General features: G+C 38.8%; 1 protein-coding gene across 3 annotated transcripts in view; it reads right to left on the bottom strand.

Annotated features, from left to right (window-relative positions):
* TMCC1 (transmembrane and coiled-coil domain family 1) overlaps nt 1-23931 on the bottom strand; it is a 225183-nt gene that overhangs the window by 98955 nt on the left and 102297 nt on the right. The window contains exon 1 of one of the 3 annotated variants that reach the window (XM_082639393.1): nt 11856-11998. The exons of the other annotated variants lie outside the window; for them this stretch is intronic. Coding sequence (XP_082495519.1) covers nt 11856-11894 — 39 coding nt within the window. The 5' untranslated portion in view covers nt 11895-11998. Of the gene's footprint in view, nt 1-11855; nt 11999-23931 lie in introns of those variants that run through there. 3 annotated transcript variants of the gene reach the window in all.

The following is a 23931-nucleotide window of genomic DNA, read 5'->3' as shown; positions in this document are numbered from 1 at the left end:
AGTCTTTTTTCTCAGTTTAGCCAGACTGAAAGATGTCAGGTCCCTAAAAGTCTCTACATTATAATGTCTAAATACCTAAATGTATTTGTTCATTGAATAACAGAGAAAGGAAATTTCATTAGGATTCTAGTTTCTAAGTAATGATGCTTTTATGCAGGAGTCTATATGACAAAATCTATAGAGGAACAATTTCCTAAATCTCAAAGTCTAGGAAAAATGCAGATATAACACAGAAAACTTCCCAATAGTCAGTACAGCTCTAGCATTTCTTTTGTGATCATTTTTTTCATACGATGTAGCACTTAGCAAAGGTGGCTATCACCGCTTGACACAGAGCTTTATTTATAAAGGTGGGGAGGGAAAACCTCTATTTTCCAACATGCAACCAAAGAGAGAGAGAGAAAAAAAAAAAGACTGAAAGCCACATTAGTGGCCTTGACTATTTAGAAGTATTTGATAGTTGTAAAATGTGATTTGGAATATTACCTTATATTTAAGAGTTTTAAATACCATTTCAAACATATTCAATGTTTACTTGTTTCTATGAGGTAGCAAGAATAGTATCATTATGCTACTTTAAGATTCAGGAACTGAAATACAGAGAAATCAAGTGATTTGTCAAAAATCACACAGAACAGGAAACCTGTGGGTTTCTACTTCTGGGCTCTTTCCATCATATCAAAAAGATGAATTTTAAAATGTGGATACCTATAATTCAAGAACTAGAGTGAGGTTGTCAATTTATCGCCATTTCTGATTTTTAGACTTGTCTGATATCTGGGAGGGAAGGTAATATTAGCAGAGATTCATCAAATATTTAGTTGGTGTCTACTAAGTGGCAAGTCCTATCAGACATGAGATTACTCTGCAGCAGAATGGAGGCTGGATTAGAAGCAGCCTGAGGTGGTGATGGTAGTAGTAGTATGGGAAGAGATGGAAGGAAGTAGACTAGCCACTTTTTAATTATTCTTTATACTCAAATTCATTCATAAAACAAATATGTATTTAGCACTTACCATGTACCACACAGTATTCTATGTTCCTGTATATAGACATGAACAAAATAGATAAATATCATTATCATAAAGTTTACATGACTGGGGGGCAGAATAAGAAAAATATATAGCACATATGTCAGATGACAATAAATAATTTGAGGGGTAAAAGAAAAGAAACTGAGAAGGGAAATAAGGAGAGCTGGGGAACAAGTGTGTGTGTAGGGAGTAATTTTGCTACTTTAAAGAAAACAGTCAGCCAAAGCCTTGCTGAAAAGGTGACCTCGGAGCTGAGACTTCAAGGATATACAAGCCAATATTTGGAGAAAAAGGATTACAGGCAGAAGGAAGGACAAGTGCAAAGGACCTGAGGCTGTGGTGCATTTGCAAAAACAGCAAGGAGGGGGTACAGCTCGAGCAGCTTGAGTAAAGGAAGAGTAGTAAGATGTGAGGGAGACGCTCATCTACATGCATGGTCTCCATTTACTGTGTTCCAAGTTCTCTCCAAGTTAGAATATACACAGAATTTCTACTATATGCTGTAAAATTTCTTGAAGTCCCAAAGGTTGGGTGTTATCTCAATACAGTGATCAATAACATCATTTCCTAAGACTCAGAACTAAAATAAACACTCACCACTAGGTAACTGAATAGCCTGGGTCAGATTTTCAATTTTGTCCAAAGAGAATTTGTTAATTGAGACCAAGCTTTGTGGCTAGTTTCCTAAGTCTCAACACACAGACACACACAAAAACACTCTGCAACAAAAAGAGAATGGGCAATTATACTCAGGTGTTGTTTGTATCATTTCAATGTACATTTCATCAAATGATTCGAAGACGGAAAGAATGTTAGAGAAGTATGCTAAGACTTTGCAGTTAAAATTCCATGCACTAAGTGGTAATATTAAACAACCCACATACATTATCTAGAAGACAGCTTCCTAGTTTTACCCCTCTGTTCACTCCACAGAAGTTACGGCATTTAGGCTGGCAACCTCACTCATTACCTTGGTTAAATTTCCCCATGGAAAATATAAACTAACTCTTGGATTAGATTTTTAAAGGATGTTCACACTAGAACTCCCTAAAAATAACAGATACTGAATATGACATACCTCTCCCTCTCAACAAAACCATATCTGGTGATCTTGCTCCCTTCCTGGAATATTTTCCTCTTGTCCTTCATCGACATCAATGATTTGCAAAGGAAGGGGTTCTCCAGGACTATGCATCAGAAGGGTGAAGGATTTTTCAAGTCACCTTCCAAGTGACTACTACCTTAAGCCTAAGTCACATTTTTTTTTTCAAAACCAAATGATAATTTTATTATAGATGCAACTAAAATACCTGGAATATATAATTCATATCAAACTATAAAGTTCAATATAACTTCCAGGGATGTAAAAAAGACTAAGGAATCTTTCAAGTTTAGGTGATTAAAATTAATGAGAGGAAACGTTCATTTCTGCCTCTTACTGTTGTGGCCTCTCCCGTCGCGGAGCACAGGCTCCGGACGCGCAGGCTCAGTGGCCATGGCTCACAGGTCCAGCCGCTCCGCGGCATGTGGAATCTTCCCAGACCGGGGCACAAACCCGTGTCCCCTGCATCGGTAGGCGGACTCTCAACCACTGCACCACCAGGGAAGCCCATAAGTCACATTTTTGAGGTATGTTGGGGCTAACGGGAAGGGAAAGTCGAGAACCACTAATCTAAATCCTTTAGGTCCAGCTAAAATCCCACTTCCTCTACAGGGCTTTTCAAGCCCACCTCAGGTTCAAAGGACGAGTTAATTTGTAAAAATAAAAAGCTTGTATTAGCTTTTTACCTTTCTCCCCCCTCCCCCCCAGTTATGATTAACTTTTCCTTAAGAGTAAGAAGAGAGTGGGCTTCCCTGTTGGCGCAGTGGTTGAGAGTCCGCCTGCCGAGGCAGGGGACACGGATTCGTGCCCCGGTCTGGGAAGATCCCACGTGCCGCGGAGAGGCTGGGCCCGTGAGCCATGGCCGCTGAGCCTGCGCGTCCGGAGCCTGTGCTCCGCAAAGGGAGAGACCACAACAGTGAGGGGCCCGCATACCGCAAAAAAAAAAAAAAAAAAGAGTTAAGAAGAGTGTGTTTTGTCCAAGAAAAAGGACTTGGATTCCAATATACCATCATAAGAAGAAAATTCTGTTGTGTATAAGGTAAATTTCCATTATAAGGAATATCTGTTTCCACAGAGAAATTTTAAATTTTCTCCTGACAAAGAAGAGGTAGAAAAAATGTACATCATCTCAGCGCTTGGTCTCTAATAAGTGTAAAACTAATTCTCTTGCTATTTTCAAATCTGAATTATCCAGAGACGGCTAGAATCTAAACTCTAAGCCTATCCATTAGAGTCATGAATTTATTTACTTTAGCTAAGAACAACTGTATAACATTAGATTCCTCCTGGTATAAAACTACATATTTTCCTTGGTGTTTGCTATATAAAGTCATTTTTCTTAGGACTATAATCTGGCTCACAAACAGATCACATAATTTTACATCTCTCGAGGATCCTCGATGACACTTTTCAGATGAGGAGAAAGCTTCAGAGAGGTCAAATTACTTGTCTAAAGTCACAAAGCCAGCCACAGTTTACTTAATTTCAATGATGAACACCTTTGGGATATATTTTATTGAATGAAAAGGAAAGCTATGAAATGCTTATTATACGTGTTACCTTTGGATTTTAGACACTGTTGGCTTTAACATGGATTCTTCTCAAACACTAAATTTCTAATAAGGGCACACAAAGTAATCTGCTTCTTACAAAACTTTTGATAGAAACAGGCTGAAATTTAATGGTAATTTCCTGTGCTACCACAAGGCAAATTCAATTTGCATTGTTTTCTTTTTTTAAAAAATAGATTTATTTATTTATTTATTTTTGGCTGCGTTGGGTCTTCGTTGCTGTGTGTGGGCTTTCTCTAGTTGCAGCAAGCGGGGGCTATTTATTCTTCGTTGCGGTGCGCGGACTTCTCATCATGGTGGCTTCTCTTTGTTGCGGAGCACGGGCTCTAGAGCACAGGGTCAGTAGCTGTGGTGCACAGGCTTAGCTGCTCCGTGGCATGTGGGACCTTCCCGGACCAGGGATTGAACGCGTATCCCCTGCATTGGCAGGCGGATTCTTAACCACTGCACCACCAGGGAAGTCCCTGCATTGTTTTCTGGTTTTTTTTTGCGGTACGCGGGCCTCTCACTGTTGTGGCCTCTCCCGTTGTGGAGCACAGGCTCCGGACGCGCAGGCTCAGCGGCCATGGCTCACGGGCCTAGCCGCTCTGCAGCATGTGGGATCTTCCCGGACCGGGGCATGAACTCGTGTTCCCTGCATCGGCAGGCGGACTCTCAACCACTGCGCCACCAGGGAAGTCCCCTGCATTGTCTTCTTATTCAACATGTTTTGCAGGAGGACTGTTAGAGGTCCATGTATATAGCAGAAGTTAGTCGTAACTAACCCCAGGGTATCCAAAAGAGCAAATTCTTCTAATTTTCTCATGTAAGCCAAAATGATTAAGAACAAATCAGAATATTTTATTAAGTATTACATGCCACTTCTACATACAGATATAACAAGTAAAATGTCTTCTTGCCTTTATACACCATTCCCAAAATGTGCTTTCATTATAGTATGGTTAACTTACTCCAAAGAGGTCCATCTAAACATTTCTTAAAGGGTTGGTAACTCTATACTACAAACTTATGTGTTATATGCAAGAGTTATCTTCAATCTGTGAATAACATGTATGATTGGGAGAAAGTATCAACCTCAGAAGAATACCATCTTCCAACCATTAAGGTTTAAGTAAACTATCGGCAATGGTTTTCACTGAAGAACAATGAGGCTGAAATTCAATTCTACACTTTGATCTTTTAACACATTTGACTTAGACTATTATTTAACAAAGTGTATGTACATAGTAAATAATTTTTAAAAAGCAAGTCTCCCAGGCTTACCTGGTGGCGCAGTGGTTAAGAATCCGCCTGCCAATGCAGGGGACACGGGTTCGTGCCCCGGTCTGGGAAGATCCCACATGCCGCGGAGCAACTAAGCCCGTGCGCCACAACTTCTGAGCCTATGCTCTAGAGCCCGCGAGCCGCAACTACTGAAGCCCGCGTGCCTAGAGCCCATGCTCCACCACAAAGAGAAGCCACCGCAATGAGAAGCCTGCGCACCGCAATGAAGAGTAGCCTCCCACTCGCTGCAGCTAGAGGAAGCCCGGGTGCAGCAACGAAGACCCAATGCAGCCAAAAATAAATAAATAAAGTAAATAAATTTATTAAAAAAGATCTATGACACTAAAAATGGGGATATCAATTTATTAAAAAAAAAAAAAAAAAAGCTAGTCTCCCTCCCACCCCCAACCCAAGTCTCCCAGGTCCAATCTTCTCAGAGGCAATCAACTGCTACCTATCCAAAGATAGCCTATGTGTATGAAAAAAAAAAGGTGTGTGTGTATATGTGCATATTTCAAAGTGTAGTTTTAAAGTACAGTCACTTCTTTGCAACAATACTTACAGAATGACAGAATAATAAAAACACCATAATCTTAAATTCTTAAATTAATATAATGCTTCATAGTTTTCAAAGTGCTTTCAAGTATCAGCTCATTGATCTTCAAAACTAACAGCCCTTGGTAAACATATTCCAACTTCAAAGAATCTAATTGGTCATTTAATATAGCCATCTCTTTCAGGAAAATGATACACAAGTTAACACCAAATGAAAGCTGTGTACTTAAAAAACAAAAAAGCAACACACTCCAAGGAGATTTTACTGTCTTCTCTTGGTAGCATATTCCAGTGTCGCAAATCTACAGTCAATAACTTACTGTTATTGACTATTATTTTTAAATAATAAACTGGCATCAACACCATGAAAACATTTCAGAATTACAATATACATATTTTTAAATTAGTTTCTCTATTTCAGCCTATTATTGCCAATATAATTAAATAGGAAAGCCATTCTCTATTCCTTATCTATTCCCACCACATCCACAATATATGGAACTGATTTTACTAGGGTCTCATTTCATGTAACAGAAGAGCAGCATCCATCAGTCTTCCTATTTTGGTTATGTAATGCATCAGAATGACCTTATAACGTTGATGACATTACTACCTGACTTAAGCCTCCTAAAAGTGGGTTAATGATTAACATGAAGATGTAACATTTAACTGACAGCAAAATATAAATATAAAACATTATATTTACAAGTATGAAACTAGTTGATGTCTGAAGTAACATAGAAAATTAAATTTTAAAAGCATGAAAAAGAAAAAAAAAGCATGAAAAAGATGTTGTATACATTTCCATTATTTAAAAGCACCCATCTGGTACTGACTCCCTTGCCTATGTATTTGAGTTGTTTAATTACATAAAATACTACTTCACTGTACCCATATAGTATTTATCATTAAAAGGGTTTGAAATATTTTCTTTTTAATTGTGGTAAAAATACATAAAATCTACCATTTTCGCCATCAAAATACTTTTTTGTTTTTTGCGGTACGCGGGCCTCTCACTGTTGTGGCCTCTCCCGTTGTGGAGCACAGGCTCCGGACGCGCAGGCTCAGCGGCCATGGCTCACGGGCCTAGCCGCCCCGCAGCATGTGGGATCTTCTCGGACCGGGGCACGAACCCGTGTCCCCTGCATCGGCAGATGGACTCCCAACCACTGTGCCACCAGGGAAGCCCCATCAAAATACTTTTAAAAGACCCCAATTAATTTACTTAAAATGGAAATGAGATCCCTATTCCTTTTACTAATAAGAGTACATTCACTGAAAGATTAAGTCAATCATGTATATTATCACAGGTCATAAACCCAAAAGAAATCAGGTGGAAATTCAAAGGAGACTACGTTTGAAAATTTAATAGTTTTAAGAATTCAGATTATGATCAACACTTCTCTAAATCTTAAGTCTCTTACGCTGGTACCAAACTGACACCAAATAATAGGACACTATCAAATGTAGGAAGGGCAAGAGTAACATTTTTAGACAAAAATATTTTCAAGCGCTCTACAAATGTGAATGAAATTATTTCAGTAAGTCAACAGGTGAATTGGGGGACAGAAGTCCCACAACTCCTATTTCTCGGTCATTAATCTCTTCACAGGCCAACCCAGAATACACTGGTATGGTTTTTATATTCTATGTTTTTCACCATATGAAAAATTTTAATATAGCCAAAGAAAGCTCTCCAACTGAGTAGGAAAGAAATGTGATATGAATGAAAAAAGAATCAAGTCATCATTGATTTGTTGTTATTTTAATTATCTTTGATATAGAAAGTAGATTCTGTGTGGCTATATCTGTCCTAAAGAAAGTAAGCCTCCTGTGAAAATGTGAAAATAAATGTGAACCCCAAACTGAGATAACTATTGAGCATCCATTCCTGGAAAATTAAAGTTCAAGCTATTATCTTAGAACAAACTGTATAGCCTTTATCTTTCATTTTAGAAAGGTCAGAAAATATATATTCACATTTTCTTACATGTGAGTAAAGAAACAATGGAAGGCTAAATAAGAAACTGGTTACCTATGGAGGCAGGGATACGAAACCATTGAAAAGACATGGAAGCAAGAGTTCACAGTTATGTAATTTTTTATTTTTGAACTACAGAAATGATTACTATTAAAAAATAAAAGAGGGGCTTCCCTGGTGGCGTAGTGGTTGAGAGCCCACCTGCCAATGCAGGGGACACGGGTTTGTGCCCCGGTCCTGGAAGATCTCACATGCCGTGGAGCGGCTAGGCCCGTGAGCCATGGCCACTGAGCCTGCGTGTCCGGAGCCTGTGCTCCGCAACGGGAGAGGCCACAACAGTGAGAGGCCCGCGTACCGCAAAAAAAAAAAAAAAAAAAAAAAAAAAAAAAAAAAAAAAGAGTATAATACTCTTACTGAAACAATCAATCTTAAAACTATTTTCTCAAAGCCTCCTCAGCTTTTATCATACCTTCTAAAAAACTGAAATTCCGGAATAGAAGAAAAAAACTGATTTTCTATTACCCATTTAAAAGATTTGAGGGGGGTTGGCGGGGAGGGACAACAGAGCTAGAGTGAGTTAAAACAAGACTTTCTGAATTTTTAATTCATTGTATTTCATCCCTTAAACATTATTATAGAAACTCAAGAGTAAATTCTTCTCCTTAACAAAGACATTTTCTAAAAGGCAATACAGTTTATAAAGTTTCATGTAAGTACATGCAGTTAAGCTTCAACTACATTTAAGATGGCTTTATTAAATCAACTATCTTACTCAGATTGATGTTTCTCTGGCCAAATAAACAACTTTGTGGAAAACACTTAGCAAGTTTTACTGATATATTCAAACCCTATCAGACATTAATTTCAGCCCTATTGAAAAGGGCTGCTCTAAAGAAGTTACCTAAGTTATTTACTACACTGTTTTCTATAAGCATGGAGAAATATCATAGTCCATGAGAGTAAACTGATTAATACACCAGAAATTTAGGGAGGCAGTTGGTGTGGGGAAGCAGAATGGGTTTAGAGTTAGACCTAAGTTTGAACCTGAGTCTGCCTCTGGCTGATCTTGGGAAAATTAACTTCTCTGAACCTGTTTCTTTTTCTTTCTTTCTTTTTTTTTTTTTTTGCGGTATGCGGGCCTCTCACTGTTGTGGCCTCTCCTGTTGCGGAGCACAGGCTCCGGACGCGCAGGCTCAGCGGCCATGGCTCACGGGCCCAGCCGCTCCACAGCATGTGGGATCTTCCCGGACCGGGGCACAAACCCGTGTCCCTTGCATCGGCAGGTGGACTCTCAACCACTGCGCCACCAGGGAAGCCCCCTCCCGCGCTTTTTTTTAAAGTAATTAAATTATTTATTTTATTTTTGGCTGAGTTGGGTCTTCGTTGCAGCAAGTGGGGGCTACTCTTTGCTGCGGTGCACGGGCTTCTCATTGCGGTGGCTTCTCTTGTGGAGCACAGGCTCTAGGTGTGCAGGCTTCAGTAGTTGTGGCATGCGGGCTCAGTAGCTGTGGCTTGCAGGTTCTAGAGCGCAGGCTCAGTAGTTGTGGCGCACGGGCTTAGCTGCTCCGCGGCACGTGGGATGTTCCCCGATCAGAGCTCGAACCCGTGTCCCCTGCATTGGCAAGCAGATTCTTAACTATTGTGCCACCAGGGAAGCCCCTGAACCTGTTTCTTTAATGACAAAATGAAGCTGATACCACCTAACTTTAAGGATCATTAGGAGAATTAAATGTAATGTGCAAAACTGGCAGGTTTCAGACTATTTCGGCAGGCTCATGAAGAGGACTTAGGGAAGAAAGAAAAAGCTTTCCTGAGCGACTATTTTGAAGTCACATGTGAGAAAACTATAAAGGAAGAAAATAATCTAAAATGGCAAGGAAAAGGAACTTTTCTGGGAGTCGGGTAACTGGGATCTGGCCAAAGAGAATAACTGAGCATCTAGCTTTTAAAATGAAGATTTTTACTTCATCTATTTTAATTTACTTCCTCCTTTTTACTTAGTTCAGATGTCAATATACACTAGCCTGAAGGAATCATTTGAATATTCTAGGGGAAATATCCAGTGTAAGTAAACATGACTATCAAACTTAAAGATAAAAAGCAGCTAAGGAATAAATAGAAGTTTGTTGGTGAAAAAAAAACCCACCTAAATTAGATACTGGGTTTTAAATCACTGCAAACATTTATGAATATTTTCTTTCAGAAAATTTCCAACAAAATTTAAAGATGATCACATGAATATTTCTTCTCATCAAAATAGGAAATTGCTTTATAAATATGAGATCATCTTAAGACAAGTTTACATTTGTGGGAGATTATCTCTTATTGGCAAAAACACTTGTTTGTAAAGCTGGAATCATATGAAATTGCCATTGTTCAACTGTTTTTGACCTGCAAAAAACCAATTTCACTTTAAGTGTTCCACGTGTGCCAGAAATACCATGCACTGGGGTACAACAGGGCCTCTGTTTTCAGGTAACGTGGATTTAGCCAAAAAGACAGAATAGAGGCACAGTGCATTCACTGTAGTTTAAAAAATTTTTTTGACATAACTATTCAGTTTCTCCTCCATATTTTAGTGCCATACAGACTGAAACAATTAAGAATATTATTTTTTCAATTCATTACTGAATTTTTTTCAATTCATTACTATGCTAAGGACTCTTGATAGAAAACAAATTTCCTTCGATTTGGTCCTGACCATCCAGGTTAGGACCCAGAAACCATGTTAAAATGGAGAGGGATGTTAGAAAAAGGAATTAAAAGAGGTCACCTCTTGGAGTCTTTTTACATAATCTGTACCTTTTATTTCTTCATGGTATAGAGAAGATGTGCTCCTAATCCCCCTAAAAGTGTTTTTTTTTTTCCCCCTATAAATCACGGTCATGCATACAGTACAGAGAGAAAAGAGTATTAAAAGTTCACAAAATAATTGGGAGAGAAATACCTAGAAAGCAGTTATTTTCTACTTAGAAACTTACCACCTAGCTCTCACTTGTTTCAAACATCCTTATGCAGAAGGGTCACTGCCCTGACAATCTACACAACTTCCGCTTTTTAGTTGTACTATATATTTGAAAATACGTGATCAGAGGTTCACGTGAAGGAGAAACAAAAATGCTCTCTTTACTGTTTAGGAGAAATGTGGAGGCTTCCCAGCCCCCTCACCCCCACCCACACACCTGGAATGAGGAGAAGGGAAGCAAGGAAAATTTATTCTAATACTCCTAAAAAGTCCCTGTTAGGCTTGGAGATCCAAGAAAAAAGATGAAATTTGACATGGGGATGAAGGCAAGAGCTTTGCTCATTTTTGCTTGAATGCACACATCCTACACTGGGGTCACCTGTGAGGAACTAAAGGTTTCCCCTTAAGACAATAAGGCATTTCAGGATTTAACAATTCTAACAACCAAGGAAGTGTAGAATGTCTACTGATTTACTATTTGTTTAAGCTTCTGTCTGCAGAGAATGAACTGTGACACAATTTAGCCACCAACTGCTACATTTTAAAAATAGAGCTTTTAAAAACAGAATGGGTTTTTGAAATAAGCTCAACTCTCAGCACACCTCTTTCCAAAGTAGTTTCCGCACTCACTTAAAAAGAGAGCTCAATGACTGCGTCAACAGAGGTCCACTGCCAAGGCTGATTCATAAAATCAGCAGCCCCTCTTCTAAGAGGGCTTTGCTTTCTTTCTTTCTTTTTTTAAATTTAAGTTTGATTTTCTTAGTTTAAAAGAAGTTTGCCCCCAAAGCTGCACACGTGAAACCTGTTTTTAAATCACAACTCTGTAAAAATTGATTCCTGAGCCTTCAGGTTACTGCTTTTCACACACTCCTTAATGAAGGAATAAGTGAGTTTCTTAATACAACCACTCATGTTAACATTTTCAAGCCAGTCATGCTTATTGAACTATTTTATGGTAGTTTTCCCCAGTTTAATATTAAACTCTGTATGAAAGCACTGATTCCAAAGACCAATAAAGCTTTCTCATTTTGGTCAAAAGCTGCTACATGAATTGCTAATTAAACATGCACTTTTTACCCACTATTCTCTCCTTCACTCACACCCTCTGGAAACTGTAACTGAGAAGCAGACTACAACTTCCTGCAAATTCACAGATGATAGCTCTAGTTTTAGGGGAACAGAATCCGGGGTTTCCAGTGCAGTCAGCCTTAAACCTTTGTGTCTGTCTGAGGAAAGAACAAAAGGCGGCGCTTCCTCCCTCTGTCCCTCCTTACCACCGGAGGAGGCAGGCTTGACAGAACAGTTCTAGAGAAAAAAGGAGACCACGCCAAAGCTGGTGAGAGTTTCCCCTAAACACACACACAAAGCTACCCAAGGTACCCACCTTGGATAGCTGCCTCCTGAGGCTAAAGCGCTGAACCATGGTCACCCTGAGTAATCTTCAGACAAAGCAATCCACGCAGGGAAGGGCTTTTTAAAAAACAGCTTCTTGTAAAAGTCGGTGGCGAAACATTTTGAAGACTATCACAGAAGTCCAAAGAATGTGCCTGGGAGTCTTAGAAAACTTGGAAGCCCTTCATTGTTCTACGGGAGATACGGCAAAGCCCACGTAGGAGGGAGAGGGCGGCAGACGCGGCGGGGAAGGCGGAATCCTGGAGCTGCTGCGCCCAGTGCCCGGCCCTGCTAGCACTTCCTGTGAGTCAGCCGAGAGGGGTCCAGGCAGAAGGACCACCCCTTCCCTTTCCACCAAATCATTAGCCTAGGATGCCGCCGTGGTGCCACCTGAGACTCCGGGGACGGACCTGATTGTGTGGGAGGAGGACCGGAGCGCTGGGGTCAGAAGGCATCTGCCTCCAGGAGAAACTGGCAACCGCGACGATTCCTCCCACCCGACCCCTCCCAGTGGAGGGGGTCCGCGGCAAAGACAACAACCCCTACTCAACCTCCGCCGCAGGTAATCTTGCTGGGCGAAACCGTGTGAAAGAAGCCCTACTCCGAGAAGGAAACTCCTCCCCGCCGGCTCGGCAGCCGTCCGGCTTTGTCTAAGTAATTGGCCAAGCCTTTCCTCTTACTCACAGGGAGGGGTCCGGCCGGCCTGGGGCAGGAATGTCAGGTGCAGAGACGCCTATTCCGAGGGTGACTTCAACTTCGTTAGCAAGTTAAACAAATTGAAACTGTCTCCTGAGATGCTTTCCCTCTCTCATTAGAACAATGTAACTTTTAAAAATCTACACACAAAAGGAACAGCTCAGACTGAATTAATGCAGGTAAAAAAGGTATGAAAAAATGTCAATTGTGAGGGCAGTTCCAAAGATAAAAAAATATTTTGTTATAATTTACTAGTCTCTTCCTATCTATTTGATTCTGCTTCCAGACAGCAAATTTAAGGATAAAGCTTCATTTTAATGAAACTGTCCACTCTATATGCTCCTCTCCAAATTTTTCATTACTTCTGAATGAATTTAATAACTGACCAAGGCAGAACTTTTTGGCATATATTAATTTTTTCCTGCTCCAGTGACTCTCAATTCTCTGTGAGCATGACGACGTGTTAGGCTACATACAGCCTTTTTGAAGTGAACCTACTATATGCAGTTGTTGAGTACTTAACATCTTTCATACCATTGATTTCTCAAATCTGTGAAATATGTATTAATATCCAACTCAGACAAGTAAAGCAGGGATCTTCTCTCTAAAATCTCAATATTATGAGTAAACCATATAGTGTTACTAAATTTTTTCTTCAGGTGAGAAAAATGAAAAATGAATTCGAAAAGATAGATCTTGGGGCTTCCCTGGTGGCGCAGTGGTTAAGAATCTGCCTGCCAATGCAGGGGACATGGGTTTGAGCCCTGGTCCGCGAAGATCCTGCATGCCATGGAGCAACTAAGCCTGTGCGCCACAACTACTGAGCCTGCACTCGAGAGCCCACGAGCCAAAACTACTGAAGCCTGCGCGCCTAGAGCCCATGCTCTGCAACAAAGAGAAGCCACCACAATGAGAAGACCACGCACCACAATGCAGAGTAACCCCTGCTCGCCACAACTGGAGAAAGCCTGCGTGCAGCAACGAAGACCCAATGCAGCCAAAATTAAATAAATCAATAAATAAAATTTAAAAAAAGATCTTTGAGCAATGGTTATTCTCAACTATGCCCATATCACACACTACTGTTTCCAATTATCACCAAATATGATGCACAATTTTAAAAAATTCACCTAAAATATGACACACATTTCACAGTACCTCAGGAAGAGGAGAAAAGATGTATCAAATTCAAACAAATAGCAGGATGCCAAGGCTCCAAAAAATTACTCTAACCAAAACGCATATATGAAATTTTTATTCCAAAAAACCTTAAATGGAAAAGAATTGCACATATTTAACTAAACTTTGTGAAATTCCAAAGCTTACAAAAACTATTAGAACAGCTCTGAATGAAAGTGAAGACTCCTTCATACCTGGGTTCAGAGTATGCAATGTAACCTAACAGTTAAACTAACTGATTGAAATTTAATTCGAAGTGGAAAGTAGGCTGACAGAGAACTTGAATTCTGTGTGTTTTCTTTTTAATGGTAAGAGTACCAGTACCTCCGTTTTTCTCCTACAAAGAAAGAAACCAAGTATTCAGAAAACTTCTCCTGGGAATGCAGAAGAATTAATGAGATGCTTTCGGCTTGCATGATCTTAGTTCCCCAACCAGGGACTGAACCCACACCCTTGGCAGTGAAAGCGTGGAGTCCTAACCACTGGACTCCCAGGGAATTCCCAAGACATAGTGTCTTTAAACGTAAACATGAGGTGTTTCTGATACAAGCAACCAGAATCCCAGATCACTGCTGTAAGATTCTTTCTAACCCTACCCCCACCAAAAAAGAAAGAAAGAAAGAAAAGAGTTAAAGGAATTAGAAAAAAATGTCAGAAGTCTACAGACTCAAGTACACATTAAATATCAATCATAACTGAACAGGGTATAAATCCTCAAAGTGCCAGATACACATAAGAAGACTTAAAAGGATGGTGTCTTCATTCTAGGAGGAACCTACTCAGTTTTTGCCTATTAAAATAAAGATAAAACTGGAATTGTTTAAATGCAATAAAACTTGTTAAAAGTAATTCAAACACATGAATCCAATTCATTCCTTGATAAAACAAAAAACTGAAAAGATCCTCAATAAATTGAGCTGTTAGGGGAAAGATTAGAATCTCTAAATTTCATTTATTTTGAGGAGTCTGGCAGCTTTTTGGATGAGAATAGCAGACCAAGGTCAAAGGTTACAAAATAATAACAGGAAACGTAAAAATGCATAACCGAGAGAAAAATCAACAGCCCTGTAATCATTCCCTAATACTCCAGGACCCAAATATACAATGCCATTTTCATTAGTCTGTGACTAAAAATCCACATCTTTTTCTTCTTTTCTTTTTTTAAAATAAATTTATTTATTTAATTGATTGATTTTTGGCTGCGTTGGGTCTTTGTTGGCTGCGTGCGGGCTTTCTCTAGTTGCAGCGAACGGGGGCTACTCTTCATTGCAGTGCACAGGCCTCATTGCACTGGCTTCTCGTTATGGAGCACGGGGCTCTGGGCACATGGGCTCCAATAGTTGTGGCACACGGGCTCTAGAGCGTAGGCTCAGCAGCTGTGGCGCACAGGCTTAGCTGTTCCGCGGCATGAGGGATCTCCCCGGACCAGGGCTCGAACCTGTGTCCCCTGCATTGGCAGGCAGATTCCCAATCACTGCGCCACCAGGGAAGCCCCACATCTTCTTACACTCTATGCAGAAGCAGGTAAGAACTGTCCATAGTGTTCTTAATCCCAATCACTGCGCCACCAGGGAAGCCCCACATCTTCTTACACTCTATGCAGAAGCAGGTAAGAACTGTCCATAGTGTTCTTAATACTTTTTGCATCATGTACTCTTCGTGAATCTGTTAAAACCTATGAACTCAGTCATTGGAGTGACATACAGGAAATGCATGAATGGACATACTCATGGACATACTCAGTGTTTTTGATACCATTCCAAATGGTTCATGGATTCCACTAAAGCTTGTCGATAGATGCTATATTAAGAACTCTTGGAAAAGGGAACCCTCATACACTGTTTGTGGGAATGTAAATTGGTGCAACCACTGTGGAAAACAGTATGGAGGTTTCTCAAAAGACTAAAATAAGTAATAATAATAAATAATAGCTACCATGTTAAAAAAAAAAAAAACCTAAAAAAAGAACTACCATATGACCCAGCAATTCCACTCCTGGGTATCTACCCAAAAAAATCCAAAAAACACTAATTGATAAAGATATATGCACCCCAATGTTCATAGCAGCATTATCTACAATTCCCAAGATACAGAAGCAACCTAAGTGTCCATCAACAGATGAATGGATAAAGATGAGGCAAATATATATCTCTCATTCTTTTTTACGGCTGAGTAGTATTATATATAATGGGAAACTACTCAGCCATAAAAAAACAATGAAACCTTGCCATTTACAGCAACATGGATGGACCCAGCGGCTATTAATGCTAAGTAAAATAATTCAGAGAAAGACAAATACTGTATGATATCACTTATATTTACAATCTAAAAAAATACAACAAACTAGTGAATATAACAAAAAAGAAGCAGACTCACAGATGTAGAGAACAAACTAGTGGTTACCAGTGGGGAGAGGGAAGGGGTAGATATTTTATAATAACTATAAATGGAGTATAACCTTTAAAATTTGTGAATCACTATATTATACACCTGTGACTTATGTACTATTTCTGTACATCAAGTATACTTCAATAGAAAAAAAAAAGGACCCTCGTTCCTGTCATGACTGAAAAAGAGCTGATCATCATCAATCACTAAGCTATCTTGTTTTCTGCTTTCCCCCATAGGTAACAGTTCTTAGTAAAACTGGGAAACAGAAAGAAAAAAAAAAGCCTGTTCCTTACATTTTCCTTACTGTATGTCATAAGATAATCTACCTCCAAAGCCACAAATGGTCTTTATAAAATGGTCTTCTATTTTGTTTTAATTTTTCTTCATTACCATTATAGAAAAAAAATTATTTTATTCTACTTGTTTTATCCATCATATACAACTCCACACTGAGGATAATATTAAAACTTATTGAACTGTATGTTTTCCTGCACATGTATAAACATATTCATGTCTGTTTGTTTGACAAAACTAGGACTGTACTGTTACTACTGAAAAAAAAATTCAGAAACATCTTGGATGAAAACTTATGAAATTTAAATAATTATCCCAATTTAGCTGGTTTCTATATTCAAAACACGTGCCCCTCCCTTTACACCAGCTTAATTCTTAAAATTCTCTGTAAACACATTTAAAAAATAAACTGATATTAAAGTTTTGTATTTACTATTGAACATCATGTATTACAAGTTACACTTTTACAGAGAAGGAAACTAAAATTCAAAGAGATTTTCAAACTTGCCCCAAATCACAAAATTGGTATTAGAATTGGGACTAGAACCCCAAATACCCAGATTTCACTACACTGCTTTTCCCATTACATCATGCTTCCTCCTACTGGGTTAGCCCAAAAAGTTGGTTCGGTTTTTTCCGTAAATGTCTCTAGTAGCACTTAGTTGGCTCTAACTTCATTCGAAACAATTTTGTTAGATTGTATTGTGACAGCTGTCATATCAGCATGCATTAAAAAAAAAACATCAAAATTGGTGAATTTTTGTGTAGCCATTTTAATACTGAAGATGGAAGAAAAAAAGCAACATTTTCGGCATATTATGCTTTATTATTTCAAGAAAGGTAAAACCTCAACTGAAACACACAAAAAAAGATTTGTGCAGTGTATGGAGAAGGTGCTGTGACTGATTGAACGTGTCAAGAGTGGTTTCTGAAGTTTCATGCTGGAGATTTTCTTGCTGGACGATACTCCATGGTCAGGTAGACCAGATGAAGTTGATAGCAATCAAATCGAGACATTAATTGAGATCAACATCATACCGCAGGGAAGATAGCCGACATACTCAAAATATCCAAATCAAGTGCTGAAAATCATTTGCACCAGCTTGATTATGTAAATCGATTCGACGTTTGGGTTCCACATAAGTGAAAAAAACCTTCTTGATGGTATTTCCACGTGATTCTCTACTGAAACGTAACGAAAACGTTTCATTTTTAAAACAAATTGTGACAGGCAATGAAAAGTGAATATTGTACAATAATTTGGGATGGAAGAGATTGTGGGGCAAGCGAAATGAACCACCACAAACTACACCAAAGGCCGGTCTTCATCCAAAGAAGGTGATGTTGTGTACATGGTGGGATTGGAAGGGAGTCCTCTATTATGAGCTCCTTCTGGAAAACCAAATGATTAATTCCAGCAAGTACTGCTCCCAATTAGACCAACCGAAAGCAGCACTCAACAAAAAGCATCCGGAATTAGTCAACAGAAAACTCATAATCTTCCATCAGGGTAACGAAAGACCGCATGTTTCTTTGATGACCAGGCAAAAACTGTTATAGCTTGGCTGGGAAGTTCTGATTCATCTGTCACATTCACCAGACATTGCACCTTTGGATCTCCATTTATCTTGTTTTTTACAGAATTCTCTTAATGTCTTTAAAGCAAAGAGAGAAAAATCTATTTTCAAAAAGTTTAGTAAATAACATCTCCAGTTTCAGGTTTCCCTATGGCAATTCAGGCCCCTTGAATGATATGATCGTTCTGTCTTGCAGAAATATATTTCTTTTGGGAATCCCACAATAGATAACAATAAGATACCTTATTTTATCTACCCAAGAACAGATTAAGTAACTTGTGAAGTTATTTACAAAAGTCCAAGCCACTGTCAATATAAATAACCCTGAAAGTAGTATAATTTATTAAGTAGTAAGATGTTAAAAGATATTGATGATTAAAAAAATTTGAACACCTGGGCTTCCCTGGTGGTACAGTGGTTAAGAATCCGCCTGCCAATGCAGGCGACACGGGTTTGAGCCCTGGTCCGGTAAGATCCCACATGCCGCGGAGCAACTAAGCCTGTGAGCCACAACTACTGAGCCTGCGCTCTAGAGCCCGCAAGCCACAACTACTGAAGCCCACGTGCCTAGAGCCCGTGCTCCGCAACAAGAGAAGCCACCGCAATGATAAGTCCATGCACCGCAACGAAGAGTAGCCCCCGCTCTCCGCACCTAGAGAAAAGCCAGCGTGAAGCAATGAAGACCTACCATAGCCAAAAATAAAATAAATTAAAAAAAATTTTTTTGAACACCTAATTGTATTCAATTCCATAACTCATTGTAATGGCTGATTTAAACAGCAGCCAACCATGTCAAATTAACATTTTTATTTTGATGAACTGGACATGGCTCTTTTAAATATGCTAAATTAAGGTTGCCTCCTTTTATTACATCAGCAATGTTTTAGGATTTGCGTTTATTTCTCCCCCCAAAAACCCATGCCGTGCATCACCTGCACTGAATGCATACAAGAGGGAGAAAAGTAAAGGGAGAAGAGAGGGAGGGAGGAAGAGTTTATAATGTGCCTAACTAAGTACCAAACAACCAACACGATTATTGTTTGCTATGTTGCAAAGAACACCCAGCAAGATTATGTATTTGAAATATTTAAACACTATAAAATCAAGTTCTTAAAATGGTTTACAAGGTGTTTCCTGTGCTGGTCCCTGCTTTCCCTCTCCAGACATCTCACATTACTTTCAACTTAACTCCAAATCTCAGCTTAGACTTCTGCTCCTTCAGGAAAACCTTATCTATCAACCCTCAAGGACCTCTTTCTCTACCTTACTAATTGATTCTTCCTTAATACACTGTAATTTCCTTGGCTGCATCCCCTTCATCAAAACATAAGCTCCTTAGGGGCAGGGACCCTGGCACCTACTAGGCCAAATATTTATTAAATATTTCCTGAATGAATGGCTTAAAAATATAATGACTCTATAAAATTTTAAGTTTCTAAGACATTCTGGATTTCCCTCTCTCTCCCTCAACCATCTCCCTTACCCATAAACTCCCTGATTTTTCCACCTAATTCTACTCGTTCTTCTATTCCACTTTGTGAAAATTAATTTTATTAACTATTTGACAATAACTTATCTCCCACTTATGATTCTTTATAATTTAACATTTTCCAATAAAATGTTTCCTGTAAAAATTCAGAAAATACAGTAAAATATAAAGAAAATTTGTTAATAATCTCACCATACAGAAGTAACCACTAATTGTGTTTACATAAATTTTCATCTGGGCCTTTTCTTTATTTTTAATTATACAAGTAATTTATAAATGCTTAATTGTTGTAACCACTGTTATCAGTTTAACCTTCCTTTAGTATGAATTTATGTATTATTTACTTATAAAAGTACACAGTATTATTTGTAGGTTTGTTTTTAGCTTGGTTTGTTTTTTAACCCAACTAATATCATACCATACATATTATTTGAAACTTCCTTTGCTGTGGTCTGAATGTTTGTGTCCACCCAAAATTCTTATGTTGAAACCCTAAAACCCAGTGTGATACTATTAGGAGGTAGGGCCTTTGAGAGGTGCTACAGTCGCCATGTGGAACTAGTGCTCGTATAAAAGACACCCCAGAGCTCCCTAGTCCCTTCCAACATGAGGATACAAAAAACTCTGAGACCCAGAAAAGGGCCCTCACCCAACCACACTGGCACCCAGATCTCAAATGTCTAGCCTCTGGAACTGTGAGAAATAAATTATTGTGTTTATAAACGTCTCAGTCTGTGGTACTTGGTTATAGCAACCCAAATAAGCTAAGATATCCGTTTTTAAAAACTCAATTTACTTAGAAAATTTTGTCAGTACATATGGATCTCCACTATTTAATTGCTACACAGCAGTCCACAGTATAGACAGAACAGTTTATTTATCCATTCTCTTTTTTAATTAATTAATTAATGGCTGCATTGGGTCTCTGTTGCTGCGGGTAGGCTTTCTCTAGTTGTGGCGAGCAGGGCCTACTCTTCGTTGTGGTGCGAGGGCTTCTCATTGCAGTGGCTTCTCTTGTTGCAGAGCACGGGCTCTAGGCGCGCGGGCTCAGTAGTTGTGGCACACAGACTAAGTTGCCCTGCGGCATGTGAGATCTTCCTGGACCAGGGCTCAAACCCATGTCCCCTGTATTGGCAGGTGGATTCTTAACCACTGCACCATCAGAGAAGCCCCATCCATTTTCTTATGACCATTTAGATTATTTCTACATTTCTGCTAGTACAAACATACTGCCTATACATGCCTGCTTTGGGATGTGTGATTTTTTTTTTCCTCCAGGATAGACACTAAGATAAGATCCTACCTACTGAAGGTCCATTTTTTTGGAAGCCATTCCTGTTCAGTTCACTGTCATTTCTGCTTCTGCATAGCTCACAGTGATAGTTCTTGTACTTTTATATTTGGTATGTAGATCCTGTACTGTTAGTTTTTTATGCATTAAGGTTGTCTTTCATCAAATTAAAAATGAGCACCTTGAAGGATTACATCTCATACTTTCTGTATCCCAGTTGCATAGTATCTTACACATAGTAGACATTCAATTAAATATTTTTCAAATGCCCTGAAAACCATAAAAGAAAACATGGTCTTATCTGATAGGATTACCTTATTTCTTTATTCCAAAATAAAACATTACATAGGATATCACTGCTTTAGATTTCATCTTCTCCATTTACAGACATGAACCTCACAAAGGACAAATCTCCTTCCTCAAGTCCAAAATATTACATTTTTGATTCCCTTTTACCCACATGTCTTATAAAGAGAAACATTATCTGGCAGAATTTATATTTCAAAAAATGATACTAGGGAGAGTGATGTCAGCAAAATGGCAGACTAGGAAAATACAGGCCCTCCTTCCCCTACAGAGACACTAGTTAACAACAACAGACAGACCAGAATAACCACTGCAAAAACTCTGGAGAACAGTTAAGAAGCTATAGCACCTGGGCTACTGTAAATCCAACACAAGATTCCAATGACAGGGGTAGGAAAATTTGTGATGTTTGGCATACCCATTCATGCCGCTTCCCCTGCAGAGCATAGTGCGGAGCAACCAGGAAGAAACCCCTCATGCCAGGCTCTTCCCTTGGGAACACAAACAAAACAGACAATACATCCAATTCTGGCTTGTCTGGGAACTGCCTGAGGGACTGGCTTCTGTCTTAGGTAACTCAGAGCCCTAAGAAAATAGGAACCAGAGTTGCAAGACACTGTAAACAAGATGCAAAAAGCACCTTACAGCTGCAGTTCTGCAGGCAAATCCCAGGGGGAGCTAAGATCAGAAAAGGCTTGAGAGGTCCTAGAAGGAATCCAGTATGCAAAGGCAGGGGTAGGTGACTGTTTTTTCAAATGCCCCAGCAAAAAACCACAAACATATAAAGAAACAGGGAGGTAGGGCCCAATTAAAGGAACAAAATTAAACTCCAGAAACCGACTCTAAAGAAACAATCTATGAGCTGCCTGACAAAGAATTTTAAATAACTGTCATAACAGTCACTTCAATACATGGTATTGGAAAAACTGGACAGTCACATGTAAAAGAATAAAACGGGACCACTAGCACAAAAATTAACCCAAAATGGATTAAAGACTTGAATGTAAGACCTGAAACCATAAAACACCTAGAAGAAAACATAAGCAGTAAGCTCCTTGACGTCAGTCTTGGCAATGATTTTTTGGATTTGACACCAAAAGCAAAGGCAACAAAAGTAAAAATAAGCAAGTGGGAATACATCAAACTAATAAGCTTCTGCAAAGCAAAGGAGACCATCAACAAAATGAAAAGACAACCTACTGAATGGGAGAAAATATTTGTAAGTCCTATATCTGAAAAGGGCTTAATATCCAAAATATATAAAGAACTCATACAACTCAACAACAAAAAATCAAACTGATGAATAAATGGGCAAAGGATATGAACTGACATTTCTCCAAAGATGACAAAAGATAGCCAACAAGCATATGAAAAGATGCTCAACATCACTAATCATCAGGGAAATGCAAATCAAAACCACAATGAGATATTGCCTCATACCTGTTAGGATGGCAACTAACAACAACAACAACAAAAAAAAAACAGAAAACAAGCGTTCACAAGGACGTGGAGAAACGGGAACCCTTGCACACTGATGTAAAATACAAAACAGTGCAACTGCTGTGGAAAAGTGGTATGGCAGTTCCTCAAAAAAGTAAAAATACAATTACCGTATGATCCAGCAATCCCACTTCTGGGTATATATGCAAAAGAATTGAAAGCAGGGTCTCGAGACGGTATTTGTACACCCATGTTCATAGCAGCACTATTCACAATAGCCAAGAGGTGGAAGCAAACCAAATATCCAACAGATAAATGGATAAACAAAATGTGGTCTATACACACAAGGGAATATTATTCAGTTTTAAAAAGGAAGGAAATCCTGTAACATGCTACAAGATGGATGAACCTTGAGGACATTATGTTAAGTGAAATAAGCCAGTCAGAAAAAGACAAATACTGTATGATTCCACTTATATGAGGTACCTAGAGTAGTCAAATTCAAACACAAAGTAGAATTGTGGATACCAGTGGCCGAGGGGAGGGAAGAAAGGAAGAGTTTTTAAATGGGTATAGATTTTCAGATTTGCAAGATGAAATGGTTTGGAGATCTATTTCACAACAAAGTGAATATATTTAACACTACTGAATTGTACAGTTAAATAGTAAATTTTGTTATGTGCTTTTACCACAAATTTTTTAAAGTTACACTAATTGTATTTCTGTCTATTTCCAAGTATGCTCTTTGATTCAGCTCTTTTGTTTCCTTAAACCTCTCTCCTTTTCTTCCATTTAGGCATGAAGATCAACAAACAGATGTCTTTTTCCAGAAAAATGGAATATTCTCTAAATAACAGGACATTCTCTCCAGATAGAAATGAAGACTTTTGACAATAATACATCACTGCAGGGCTTTAAAGACCTAATACCAAAAAAAAAAAAAAAAAAAAAAAGGCTTACTAACAAGAATCCAGCTTCTCCTTTCTGATTTGTTCCTTATGGTACCTTATTACTCATAATCGCACAATGTTAAAAAAGAATTCTTTGAAACATAATTTCTTTAGTCCTCATCTAAATTCTATTTTTCACGCATGGCATGTTTTAAAGGCCAATAATTACATTAAAAGTAACTACAACACTAAATGAAATAATTATAATTGTGAGGCTTTGTTCTCTCAGGTGGTACCCCACACAATCGTTTACAACGCCCAGAGCATGTGCTAAAATGAACATAACCACAGTCAGAGACAAAGCAACAGCTCTTCCCTCACAGACTTAAGAAACATCTCTAGCAGTGAAAAATGACAACACTCGTGAAAAGACCCAAACACCACACATGTATGGTCAGCAAACCAAGCAACAAGGTTGCTTAGGATTGTTACGTCTTTCTACTGAGGACAATTTT

Source organism: Mesoplodon mirus (assembly GCF_964341445.2).
Source record: "Mesoplodon mirus genome assembly, chromosome: 12".
In the NCBI taxonomy this organism is placed as follows: Eukaryota; Metazoa; Chordata; class Mammalia; order Artiodactyla; family Ziphiidae; genus Mesoplodon; species Mesoplodon mirus.
This window is presented reverse-complemented; position numbering and strand designations above follow the sequence as displayed.